This window comes from Bombina bombina, chromosome 4 (assembly GCF_027579735.1).
Source record: "Bombina bombina isolate aBomBom1 chromosome 4, aBomBom1.pri, whole genome shotgun sequence".
NCBI classification, from domain to species: Eukaryota; Metazoa; Chordata; class Amphibia; order Anura; family Bombinatoridae; genus Bombina; species Bombina bombina.
In genome coordinates, this window is record NC_069502.1 from 1,005,333,750 (window position 1) to 1,005,346,711 (window position 12,962).

The 12,962-nt window shown below is 45.5% G+C and overlaps 1 protein-coding gene across 1 annotated transcript in view; it reads right to left on the bottom strand.

Moving 5' to 3' along the window:
- RAB1A (RAB1A, member RAS oncogene family) overlaps window positions 1-12,962 on the bottom strand; it is a 201,834-nt gene that overhangs the window by 6,161 nt on the left and 182,711 nt on the right. The window contains exon 5 of the mRNA XM_053712093.1: window positions 10,081-10,212. Within this exon, the coding sequence (XP_053568068.1) occupies window positions 10,081-10,212 (132 nt within the window). The remainder of the gene's footprint in view (window positions 1-10,080; window positions 10,213-12,962) is intronic.

Sequence of the window (12,962 nt, forward strand, 5' to 3'; positions counted from 1 at the left end):
CGAGCAGTTGTGGGCCTCCGTCCATTCTAGTATCCAAGACACCTCCCTCATTGCGAGGGAGCTCTTCGTACCCCCCTGATGGTTGATGTAAGCCACTGAGGTAATGTTGTCCATCTAAAACCTTATGAAGTTGAACGCCCCCAGGCGGGGCCACGCCTTCAGAGCATTGTAGATGGCTTGAAGTTCCAGGATATTTATTGGTAAAAGGGACTCCAGCCGAGACCATTTTCCCTGTGCCAATCTGGCACCCCAAACAGCTCCCCATCCCGCCAGACTCACGTCCGTTATCATAATCTCCCAGGACGGTCTCAAGAAGGATGTCCCCATGGACAGTTGTTCCGGGCGTATCCACCAAGAGAGAGTGAGGTCCGAGCCCGTGCATCCATGGATAGCTGTGAGATCTGAATGATCGCTGTTCCACTGCCTCAACATGCATAACTGAAGAGGCCTGAGATGAAACCTGGCAAATGGAATGACGACTATGCTGGAGACCATGAGCCCGATCACCTCCATACATTGGGCCACCGAGGGCCTCTCTGAGGATCGAAGGGCCAGACAAGAGGACGCAAGCTTCCTGCGTCTCTGATCGTGAGAAAAATCTTCATGGACACAGAGTCTATGATCGTGCCCAGAAACTCCACCCTGGTGCTGGGTACCAGGGAGCTCTTCCCGGAGTTTACCTTCCAACCATGAGATTGAAGTAAAAGGAGCAAAGACCTTGAATGGTCCCCTGCCTGACTGAAAGACGGCGCCTAAAACAGGATGTTGAATAGATAGGGCACCACCACAATGCCCCTGGATCTGGCTACAGCAAGCAGGGCCCCAAGAACCTTCGTGAAAACTCTCTGGGCCGTCTCCAGACCGAAAGGAAGGGCCACAAACTGGAAGTGCTGATCCAGAAAAGCATATCTTAGGAACTTGAAGTGGTCCCTGTGAATTGGAACATGAAGGTAGGCATTCTTCAAGTCTGTTGTGGTCATGAACTGCCCCTCTTGAATTAGGGGCAAAATGGACCAGGTCGTTTTCATTTTGAATGATGGAACGGACAAAAACTTGTTTTAAACACTTCAGATCCAAAATCAGGCGGAACGTGCCCTCCTTTTTTGGAACTACGAACAGATTTGAATAATACCCTAGACCACTTTCTGCAAAGGGTACTGGTACAATAACGCCTAGAGAGGAAAGATCCCTCACGCACCCTAGAAAGGCCTCTTTCTTCTCCGGCCTCGATGACAGGTTTGACACGAGGAATCTGCCCCTGGGAGGGAAGGACTTGAATCCTATCCTGTAACCCTGGGAGACAGCCTCCAGAACCCAGGGGGGTTCTGAACATCCTGCAACCAGACTTCAGAGAATAGAGATAAACTGTCCCCTACTCGGTCCGTAGAGCTGTCGGGGGCCGCCCCTTCATGCCGACTTGGTCTCTGCAGGCTTCTTGTTCTATTTGGACTTGTTCCAAGATTGGGCAGGCTTCCAAGTTCCCTTGGACTGGTCCGCTTTCGCGGCGGGCTGCTGGCGCTGGGTCTTATCCGCACGGAAGGGACGAAAAGTAGATCCATTCGGTTTATCTTTCTTATCTTGGGGTAGGAAGGTACCCTTGACTCCCGTTACCATGGAAATTATAAAGTCCAGGCTTGGACCAAACAGAATCTTTCCTTGAAAAGGCAGAGACAGCAACTTCAATTTAGAGGTCATGTCCGCCGACCAAGATTTAAGCCACAAGGCCCTGCGCGCTAAAACCGAAAACCCTGACACCTTATCATTCAGGCTAATAATTTGCATATTGGCGTCGCAAATTAAAGAATTGGCTACCCTCAAAGCCTTAATCTTTTCCTGCACCTCTTCGAAAGAGGGTTCACCCTCAATCATTTCACTCAGGGAATCACATCAATATGACACAGCTACTGCTGCTGCCGGCTGAAAAACAAACCCTGTGTGCTGAAACATCTTTCTCAGCATGTTCTCCAACTTTTTATCCATGGGCTCTTTGAACGATGAACTATCCTCTACGGGAATAGTCGTTCGCTTAGCGAGCCAGGAGATGGCTCCATCCACCCTAGGAATGGTCCCCCACAGCTCCAACTAAGCCTCCGGAACGGGAAAAAGTTTCTTAAAGGACAAGGAAGGGGAAAAGGCAGAACCTAATCGAGCCCATTTGTTCTTGATAATGTAAGCCATCTTTATAGGAACCGGGAAGGTCTGAGGTACCACTCTGTCCTCATAAACCTCATCTAGCTTAGGGATAGACGGTTCCTCCAGAAGCTTCGACTCCGGAACCTCTAGAGTAGCAAGCACCTGCTTTAGCAAAAAGCATAAATTCTCCATCTTAAACCTATAACCAGGCTCCTCTGCCGGAGCTTTAGATGACAGATTCCGACCCAGGAGTCGTCCCCTCCGAAGCGTCGGATTGGGACTCGTCATCGAACCACTCTGCAGGAGCATCCGACGAAAGCAAGTCCTGAGTCGGGCTGCTCTGAAAGGCCCTACGCTTGCGCTTAGCAGAACTTGGTAAGGCGTGGATCACTTTAGAAACAGCTGTCTGTAGTTGATCCGCAAAATCTGGCGGCCAACATATCTCTCCCGAAGGAGCAACAGTCGGACCCCGGGGCTCTGCATGTGCAATAGGGGACTCAACTCGGGAATGCACCTCACGGGACAGAGAACCCTCAGAGGTGGACGGCTCAGTGGTACTAGACATTCTTTCAGTCTTAGATGTCTTGACCTTCTCAGGGCATGTGAAACATAATTGGGAAGGCTGGTCTACCGGAACCTCACAAATACAGGTATGAGACTTTGTCAAAGAGGGAGTAGCCTCTAAAGCATCAGAATCCTCCATAGCTTGCGCTTTTATTAGAATAAAAGAGAAAACAGGCACCTTTATAACCGCCAATGGCCGGGGCACTCACCACCTCCTATGAACCGGACTACAGAAACCACTTTGTCTCCTCCGGCGCAGATCAGACCGGAAGTGAAGAGCCCCACCGGCTCACACGGGTGCCTCGCAGGACCGCCCCTGCCTAAGGAGAAAACGCACACAAAAAAAAAGACTGCGCAAACACTCCCGGAAAAAAATTAATACATCCACACATTGCCAGAGCCTCATCCCGCACAGCACAGCAATGACACAAACAATATGTATAAACCCCCCCTGTTGAATAATCCCCCTACCAGGAATATTAACCCGTGATTCTGAAAAGATAAAATGTGCCACATTGTGGCCCTGTCTTCTATTTATTAACAGTGTGTGTAAAATGAAACAATCTTACCAGGAACACGGCCCTTCAAGTGTGACAGGTCATAGCAGCGCTCCTGACATGGACTTGAGAGAAGAAAGCAGTCTGTGAAACTCTTCAAAGCTGATTGCTCTGGGAGCCGTTATATGAGTCGGGATGGTTTCGCAAGAGACACTCTCCCTGCATCTCCGGATCCTAACTTTCACCCAAGCCCTCACTGAGAAGCCTTATTGGGCTACTTAAAACTCCTGTCCCATTGCGAAGAGTAATACTCTCCATAAGAGACCTCCGAATCTTCGGCACCTCTCTGCCAACCTCCTGTGACGAAAGGCAAAAAATGACTGGGGGATGAGGGGAGTGGGGGAGGTATTTAAGACTTTGGCTGGGGTGTCTTTGCCTCCTCCTGGTGTCCAGGTTCTTAATTCCCATTAGTAATTGAGGAAGACGTGGACTCTCCTCCCCTTTAGATGGAAAACAGGTTTTAAAACACTGTCTTTTGGATGCAGTAGAGTACAATATGATAGTCCTTTAAATGTGAGTAGGAACTGACAAGATAAGGAAAACAGAATTTATGTTTACCTGATAAATTACTTTCTCCAACGGTGTGTCCGGTCCACGGCGTCATCCTTACTTGTGGGATATTCTCTTCCCCAACAGGAAATGGCAAAGAGCCCAGCAAAGCTGGTCACATGATCCCTCCTAGGCTTCGCCTACCCCAGTCATTCGACCGACGTTAAGGAGGAATATTTGCATAGGAGAAACCATATGTTACCGTGGTGACTGTAGTTAAAGAAAATAAATTATCAGACCTGATTAAAAAAACCAGGGCGGGCCGTGGACCGGACACACCGTTGGAGAAAGTAATTTATCAGGTAAACATAAATTCTGTTTACTCCAACATAGGTGTGTCCGGTCCACGGCGTCATCCTTACTTGTGGGAACCAATACCAAAGCTTTAGGACACGGATGAAGGGAGGGAGCAAATCAGGTCACCTAAATGGAAGGCACCACGGCTTGCAAAACCTTTCTCCCAAAAATAGCCTCAGAAGAAGCAAAAGTATCAAATTTGTAAAATTTAGAAAAAGTGTGCAGTGAAGACCAAGTCGCTGCCTTACATATCTGATCAACAGAAGCCTCGTTCTTGAAGGCCCATGTGGAAGCCACAGCCCTAGTGGAGTGAGCTGTGATTCTTTCAGGAGGCTGCCGTCCGGCAGTCTCATAAGCCAATCGGATAATGCTTTTAATCCAGAAGGAGAGAGAGGTAGAAGTTGCTTTTTGACCTCTCCGTTTACCAGAATAAACAACAAACAAAGACAAAGTTTGTCTGAAATCCTTAGTAGCTGCTAAGTAAAATTTGAGAGCACGAACTACATCCAAGTTGTGCAACAAACGTTCCTTCTTTGAAACTGGATTAGGACACAAAGAAGGCACAACTATCTCCTGGTTAATGTTTTTGTTAGAAACAACTTTTGGAAGAAAACCAGGTTTAGTACGCAAAACCACCTTATCTGCATGGAACACCAGATAAGGAGAAGAACACTGCAGAGCAGATAATTCTGAAACTCTTCTAGCAGAAGAAATTGCAACCAAAAACAAAACTTTCCAAGATAATAACTTAATATCAACGGAATGTAAGGGTTCAAACGGAACCCCCTGAAGAACTGAAAGAACTAGGTTGAGACTCCAAGGAGGAGTCAAAATTTTGTAAACAGGCTTGATTCTAACCAGAGCCTGAACAAAGGCTAGAACATCTGGCACAGCTGCCAGCTTTTTGTGAAGTAACACAGACAAGGCAGAAATCTGTCCCATCAAGGAACTTGCAGATAATCCTTTTTCCAATCCTTCTCGAAGGAAGGATAGACTCTTAGGAATCTTAACCTTGTCCCAAGGGAATCCTGCAGATTCACACCAACAGATATACCAATTATGTGGTAATTTTTCTGGTTACAGGCTTTCAGGCCTGAACAAGAGTATTAATAACAGAATCTGAGAACCCTCACTTTGATAAGATCAAGCGTTCAATCTCCAAGCAGTCAGCTGGAGTGGGTCGAACGGACCTAGAACAAGAAGGTCTCTCAAAGGTAGCTTCCATGGTGGAGCCGATGACATATTCACCAGATCTGCATACCAAGTCCTGCGTGGCCACGCAGGAGCTATCAAAATCACCGACGCCCTCTCCTGATTGATCCTGGCTACCAGCCTGGGGATGAGAGGAAACGGCGGGAACACATAAGCTAGTTTGAAGGTCCAAGGTGCTACTAGTGCATCCACTAGAGCCGCCTTGGGATCCCTGGATCTGTACCCGTAGTAAGGAACTCTGAAGTTCTGACGAGAGGCCATCAGATCCATGTCTGGAATGCCCCACGGTTGAGTGACTTGGGCAAAGATTTCCGGATGGAGTTCCCACTCCCCCGGATGCAATGTCTGACGACTCAGAAAATCCGCTTCCCAATTTTCCACTCCTGGGATGTGGATAGCAGACAGGTGGCAGGAGTGAGACTCCGCCCATAGAATGATTTTGGTCACTTCTTCCATCGCTAGGGAACTCCTTGTTCCCCCCTGATGGTTGATGTATGAACTTGGCCCTCGCTAGCTGAGGCCAAGTTTTGAGAGCATTGAATATCGCTCTCAGTTCCAGAATATTTATCGGTATAAGAGATTCTACCCGAGACCAAAGACCCTGAGCTTTCAGGGATCCCCAGACCGCGCCCCAGCCCATCAGACTGGCGTCGGTCGAGACAATGACCCACTCTGGTCTGCGGAAGGTCATCCCTTGTGAAAGGTTGTCCAGGGACAGCCACCAACGGAATGAGTCTCTGGTTCTCTGATTTGCTTGTATCTTCGGAGACAAGTCTGAATAGTCCCCATTCCACTGACTGAGCATGAACAGTTGTAATGGTCTTAGATGAATGCGCACAAAAGGAACTATGTCCATTGCCGCTACCATCAAACCTATCACTTCCATGCACTGCGCTATGGAAGGAAGAGGAACGGAATGAAGTATCCGACAAGAGTCTAGAAGTTTTGTTTTTCTGGCTTCTGTCAGAAAAATCCTCATTTCTAAGGAGTCTATTATAGTTCCCAAGAAGGGAACCCTCGTTGACGGAGATAGAGAACTCTTTTCCACGTTCACTTTCCATCCGTGAGATCTGAGAAAGGCCAGGACAATGTCCGTGTGAGCCTTTACTTGAGGAAGGGACGACGCTCGAATCAGAATGTCGTCCAAGTAAGGTACTACAGCAATGCCCCTTGGTCTTAGCACCGCCAGAAGGGACCCTAGTACCTATGAGAAAATCCTAGGAGCAGTGGCTAATCCGAAAGAAAATGCCACGAACTGGAAATGCTTGTCCAGGAATGCAAACCTTAGGAACCGATGATGTTCCTTGTGGATAGGAATATGTAGATACGCATCCTTGAGATCCACCTTGGTCATGAATTGACCTTCCTGGATGGAAGGAAGAAGTGTTCGAATGGTTTCCATCTTGAACGATGGAACCTTGAGAAACTTGTTCAAGATCTTGAGATCTAAGATTGGTCTGAACGTTCCCTCTTTTTTGGGAACTATGAACAGATTGGAGTAGAACCCCATCCCTTGTTCTCCTAATGGAACAGGATGAATCACTCCCATTTTTAGCAGGTCTTCTACCCAATGTAAGAATGCCTGTCTTCTTATGTGGTCTGAAGACAACTGAGACCTGTGGAACCTCCCCCTTGGAGGAAGCCCCTTGAACTCCAGAGAATAACCTTGGGAGACTATTTCTAGCGCCCAAGGATCCAGAACATCTCTTTCCCAAGCCTGAGCGAAGAGAGAGATCCTGCCCCCCACCAGATCCGGTCCCGGATCGGGGGCCCGCATTTCATGCTGTCTTGGTAGCAGTGGCAGGTTTCCTGGCCTGCTTTCCTTTGCTCCAGCCTTGCATAGGTCTCCAGGCTGGATTGGCTTGAGAAGTATTACCTTCCTGCTTAGAGGACGTAGCCCTTGGGGCTGATCCGTTTCTGCGAAAGGGACGAAACTTAGGTTTATTTTTGGTCTTGAAAAGACCTATCCTGAGGAAGGGCGTGGCCCTTGCCCCCAGTGATATCAGAGATAATCTCTTTCAAGTCAGGGCCAAAGAGTGTTTTCCCCTTGAAAGGAATGTCAAGCAATTTGTTCTTGGAAGACGCATCCGCTGCCCAAGATTTTAACCAAAGCGCTCTGCGCCACAATAGCAAACCCAGAATTTTTTCGCCGCTAACCTAGCCAATTGCAAGGTGGCGTCTAGGGTGAAAGAATTAGCCAATTTAAGAGCACGAATTCTGTCCATAATCTCCTCATAAGAAGAAGAATTACTAATAATCGCCTTTCCTAGCTCATCAAACTAGAAACACGCGGCTGCAGTGACAGGGACAATGCATGCAATTGGTTGTAGAAGGGAACCTTGCTGAACAAACATCTTTAGCAGACCTTCTAATTTTTTATCCATAGGATCTTGGAAAGCACAACTATCTTCTATGGGTATAGTGGCGCGCTTGTGTAGAGTAGAAACCGCCCCCTCGACCTTGGGGACTGTCTGCCATCAGTCCTTCCTGGGGTCGACTATAGGAAAACAATTTTATAAATATGGGGGGAGGTACTAAAGGTATACCGGGCCTGTCCCATTCTTTACTAACAATGTACGCCACCCGCTTGGATATAGGAAAAGCTTCGGGGGGCCCCGGGGCCTCTAAGAACTTTTCCATTTTACATAGTGGTTCTGGAATGACCAGATAATCACAATCATCCAAATTGGATAACACCTCCTTAAGCAGAGCGCGGAGATGTTCCAACTTAAATTTAAAAGTAATCACATCAGGTTCAGCTTGTTGAGAAATGTTTCCTGAATCTGAAATTTCTCCCTCAGCCAAAACCTCCCTGGCCCCCTCAGACTGGTGTAGGGGCCCTTCAGAAACCATATCATCAGCGTTCTCATGCTCTACAGAATTTTCTAAAACAGAGCAGTCGCGCTTTCGCTGATAAGTGGGCATATTGGCTAAAATGTTTTTGATAGAATTATCCATTACAGCCGTTAAATGTTGCATAGTAAGGAGTATTGGCACACTAGATGTACTAGGGGCCTCCTGTATGGGCAAGACTGGTGTAGACGAAGGAGGGGATGATGCAGTACCATGCTTACTCCCCTCACTTGAGGAATCATCTTGGGCATCATTTTTACTAAAAATTTTTATGACATAAAATACATATAGTTAAATGAGAAGGAACCTTGGTTTCCCCACAGTCAGAACACAATCTATCTGGTAGTTCAGACATGTTAAACAGGCATAAACTTGATAACAAAGCACAAAAAACGTTTTAAAATAAAACCGTTACTGTCACTTTAAATTTTAAACTAAACACACTTTATTATTGCAATTGCGAAAAAGTATGAAGGAATTGTTCAAAATTCACCAAAATTTCACCACAGTGTCTTAAAGCCTTAAAAGTATTGCACACCAAATTTGGAAGCTTTAACCCTTAAAATAACGGAACCGGAGCCGTTTTTATATTTAACCCCTTTACAGTCCCTGGAATCTGCTTTGCTGAGACCCAACCAAGCCCAAAGGGGAATACGATACCAAATGATGCCTTCAGAAAGACTTTTCTATGTATCAGAGCTCCACACACATGCAGCTGCATGCCATGCTGTCCTCAAAAACAAGTGCGCCATACCGGCGCGAAAATGAGGCTCTGACTATGATTAGGGAAAGCCCCTAAAGAATAAAGTGTCTAAAACAGTGCCTGCCGATATAATCATATCAAAATACCCAGAATAAATGATTCCTCAAGGCTAAATATGTGTTAATAATGAATCGATTTAGCCCAGAAAAAGTCTACAGTCTTAATAAGCCCTTGTGAAGCCCTTATTTACTATCTTAATAAACATGGCTTACCGGATCCCATAGGGAAAATGACAGCTTCCAGCATTACATCGTCTTGTTAGAATGTGTCATACCTCAAGCAGTAAGAGACTGCACACTGTTCCCCCAACTGAAGTTAATTGCTCTCAACAGTCCTGTGTGGAACAGCCATGGATTTTAGTTACGGTGCTAAAATCATTTTCCTCATACAAACAGAAATCTTCATCTCTTTTCTGTTTCTGAGTAAATAGTACATACCAGCACTATTTTAAAATAACAAACTCTTGATTGAATAATAAAAACTACAGTTAAACACTAAAAAACTCTAAGCCATCTCCGTGGAGATGTTGCCTGTACAACGGCAAAGAGAATGACTGGGGTAGGCGGAGCCTAGGAGGGATCATGTGACCAGCTTTGCTGGGCTCTTTGCCATTTCCTGTTGGGGAAGAGAATATCCCACAAGTAAGGATGACGCCGTGGACCGGACACACCTATGTTGGAGAAACATACATTTTCTTTATTAAACACGTATCTGCCCTGTGCTTCAACACAAGCAGTTTTTGAGAATGGGATTGTACCAATACAGGGCTTGACAAACAATGGGAGCCATAAAGCAGTGACTGCTAGCCAAGTCCTCAGTGTGGCTGGCTCCTAAATTTTATATAACTGCATTTTTTATTTTAAAATATATAGTGATGTGAACAGTAGGCCACTCTGCTATAGGATCTCCAGCTTATGTTTACTTTTAAAGTTTGAACATCAACCATTTTTCTTGAAATGGGAGGGGGGGGGGGGGTGATCTAAAGCTTGGATATCATACCAGTTCCACTATTTTTTTACTACAGCTTGTAAGAAAATGGTCACAGCAAACCAACACCACTCACACAATAGTGGTCACAAATACCCTTTAAAAATAAAGAAAGAAGCTGAAGTTTAAAAAAATATATATAATAGTAAAAATCACATAACTCACCTTTGCTGTTGTGTAGTCCACTACTTTCTTTGTAGTCAGATCACATTTGTTCCCTACCAACAACTTGTTAACATTTTCACTGGCATAGCGATCTATCTCTTGAAGCCACTGTTTTACATTGTTAAAGGACTCCTGGAAAATAATTACTTATTAGTATTTTGCCCACACACACATATCCATCTAAAATATATACTGTACACACACATATATCTATATCATATATATCTATCTCTCTCTCTATATATATATATATATATATATATATATATATATATATATATATATATATATATATATATATATATATATATATATATATATATATATATATATATCTATATCTATCTATATATATCTTCAATCAAGGACTGCACTCACTGGATTCAGATAAATAATAAGGTTGGGTCTGAGGAAGGGGTCTGCGAACCCCGAAACTTTACCACTTATGAAAACAGAATTTATGTTTACCTGATAAATTTCTTTCTCCTACGGTGTGTCCGGTCCAAAGAGAGCACAACAGCAGAGCTGTCCATATAGCTCCCCCTCTAGCTCCGCTCCCCAGTCATTCGACCGACGATCAGGAGAAAAAGGAGAACCATAGGGTGCAGTGGTGACTGTAGTGTACAAAAACAAAAATTTTAAACCTGACTAAAAGCCAGGGCGGGCCGTGGACCGGACACACCGTAGGAGAAAGAAATTTATCAGGTAAACATAAATTCTGTTTTCTCCTACATTGGTGTGTCCGGTCCACGGCTTCATCCTTACTTGTGGGAACCAATACCAAAGCTTTAGGACACGGATGAAGGGAGGGAGCAAGTCAGGGAACCTAAACGGAAGGCACCACTGCTTGTAAAACCTCTCTCCCAAAAATAGCCTCCGAAGAAGCATAAGTATCGAATTTGTAAAATTTGGCAAAAGTATGCAGAGAAGACCACGTCGCTGCCTTACAGATCTGTTCAACAGAAGCCTCGTTCTTGAAGGCCCATGTGGAAGCCACAGCTCTAGTAGAATGAGCAGTAATTCGTTCAGGAGGCTGCCGTCCGGCAGTCTCATAAGCTAATCGGATGATGCTTTTTAACCAGAAGGAAAGAGGTAGCAGTAGCTTTCTGACCTCTCCTCTTACCAGAATAGACGACAAACAATGAAGATGTCTGTCTAAAATCTTTTTTTGCTTCTAAATAGAATTTTAAAGCACGAACCACATCTAGATTGTGTAACAAGCGTTCCTTTTTAGAAACTGGATTAGGACACAAAGAAGGAACAACTATCTCCTGGTTAATATTCCTATTGGAAACCACTTTGGGAAGAAAACCAGGTTTTGTACAAAAAACAACCTTATCTGTATGGAACACCAGATAGGGTGAATTACACTGCAAAGCAGACAATTCAGAAACTCTTCTAGCAGAAGAAATAGCAACCAAAAACAAAACTTTCCAAGATAGTAACTTAATATCTATGGAATGTAAAGGTTCAAACGGAACCCCTTGAAGAACTGAAAGAACTAGATTTAGACTACACGGAGGAGTCACAGGTCTGTAGACAGGCTTGATTCTGACCAACGCCTGTACGAACGCCTGAACATCTGGCACAACTGCCAAACGTTTATGTAACAAGACAGACAGAGCAGATATCTGTCCCTTTAAAGAACTAGCCAACAGACCTTTCTCCAAACCTTCTTGGAGAAAAGAAAGAATCCTTGGAATTCTAATTTTACTCCATGAGTAACCATTGGATTCACACCAATAGAGATATTTCTGCCATATTTTATGGTAAATTCTCCTGGTTACAGGCTTTCTGGCCTGAACCAGAGTATCTATAACTGATTCCGAAAACCCACGCTTAGATAGAATCAAGCATTCAATCTCCAAGCAGTCAGCTGCAGAGAAACTAGGTTCGGATGTTCGAATGGGCCTTGCACTAGAAGGTCCTGTCTCAATGGTAGCTTCCATGGTGGAACCGATGACATATTCACCAGATCTTCATGCCAAGTCCTGCGTGGCCACGCAGGAGCTATTAGAATCACCGAAGCCTTCTCCTGTTTGATCCTGGCTACTAGCCTGGGGAGTAGAGGAAACGGTGGAAAGACATATGCTAGATTGAATGACCAAGGCGCCACCAATGCATCCACCAATGTCGCCTTGGGATCCCTGGACCTGGACCCGTAGCGTGGAACCTTGGAGTTCTGATGAGACGCCATCAGATCCAGATCTTGAATGCCCCATAGTTGAGTTAACTGGGCAAAGACCTCCGGGTGAAGCTCCCACTCCCCCGGATGGAACGTCTGATGACTCAAATAATCCGCCTCCCAGTTGTCTACTCCTGGGATGTGAATTGCAGATAGATGGCAGGAGTGATCCTCTGCCCATTTGATGATCTTGGATACTTCTCTCATCGCCAGGGAACTCTTCGTTCCTCCCTGATTGATGTACGCTACAGTCGTCATTGTTGTCCGACTGAAATCTTATGAACTTGCCCTTCGCTAGTTGAGGCCAAGCCAGGAGTGTATTGAATATCGCTCTTAATTCTAAAATGTTTATCGGGAGAAGAGATTCTTCCCGAGACCATAGACCCTGAGCTTTCAGGGAGTCCCAGACCGCGCCCCAGCCTAAGAGACTGGCGTCGGTCGTGACAATGATCCACTCTGGTCTGCAGAAACTCATTCCCTGCAACAGGTGATCCTGAGCCAACCACCAGAGAAGCGAGTCTCTGGTTTCCTGGTCCATCTGTATCTGGGGAGACAAGTCTGCATAATCCCCATTCCATTGCTTGAGCATGCACAATTGCAGTGGTCTTAGATGAATTCTGGCAAATGGGACAATGTCCATTGCCGCCACCATTAGACCTATAACCTCCATGCACTGAGCCACAGACGGCTGAGCAAT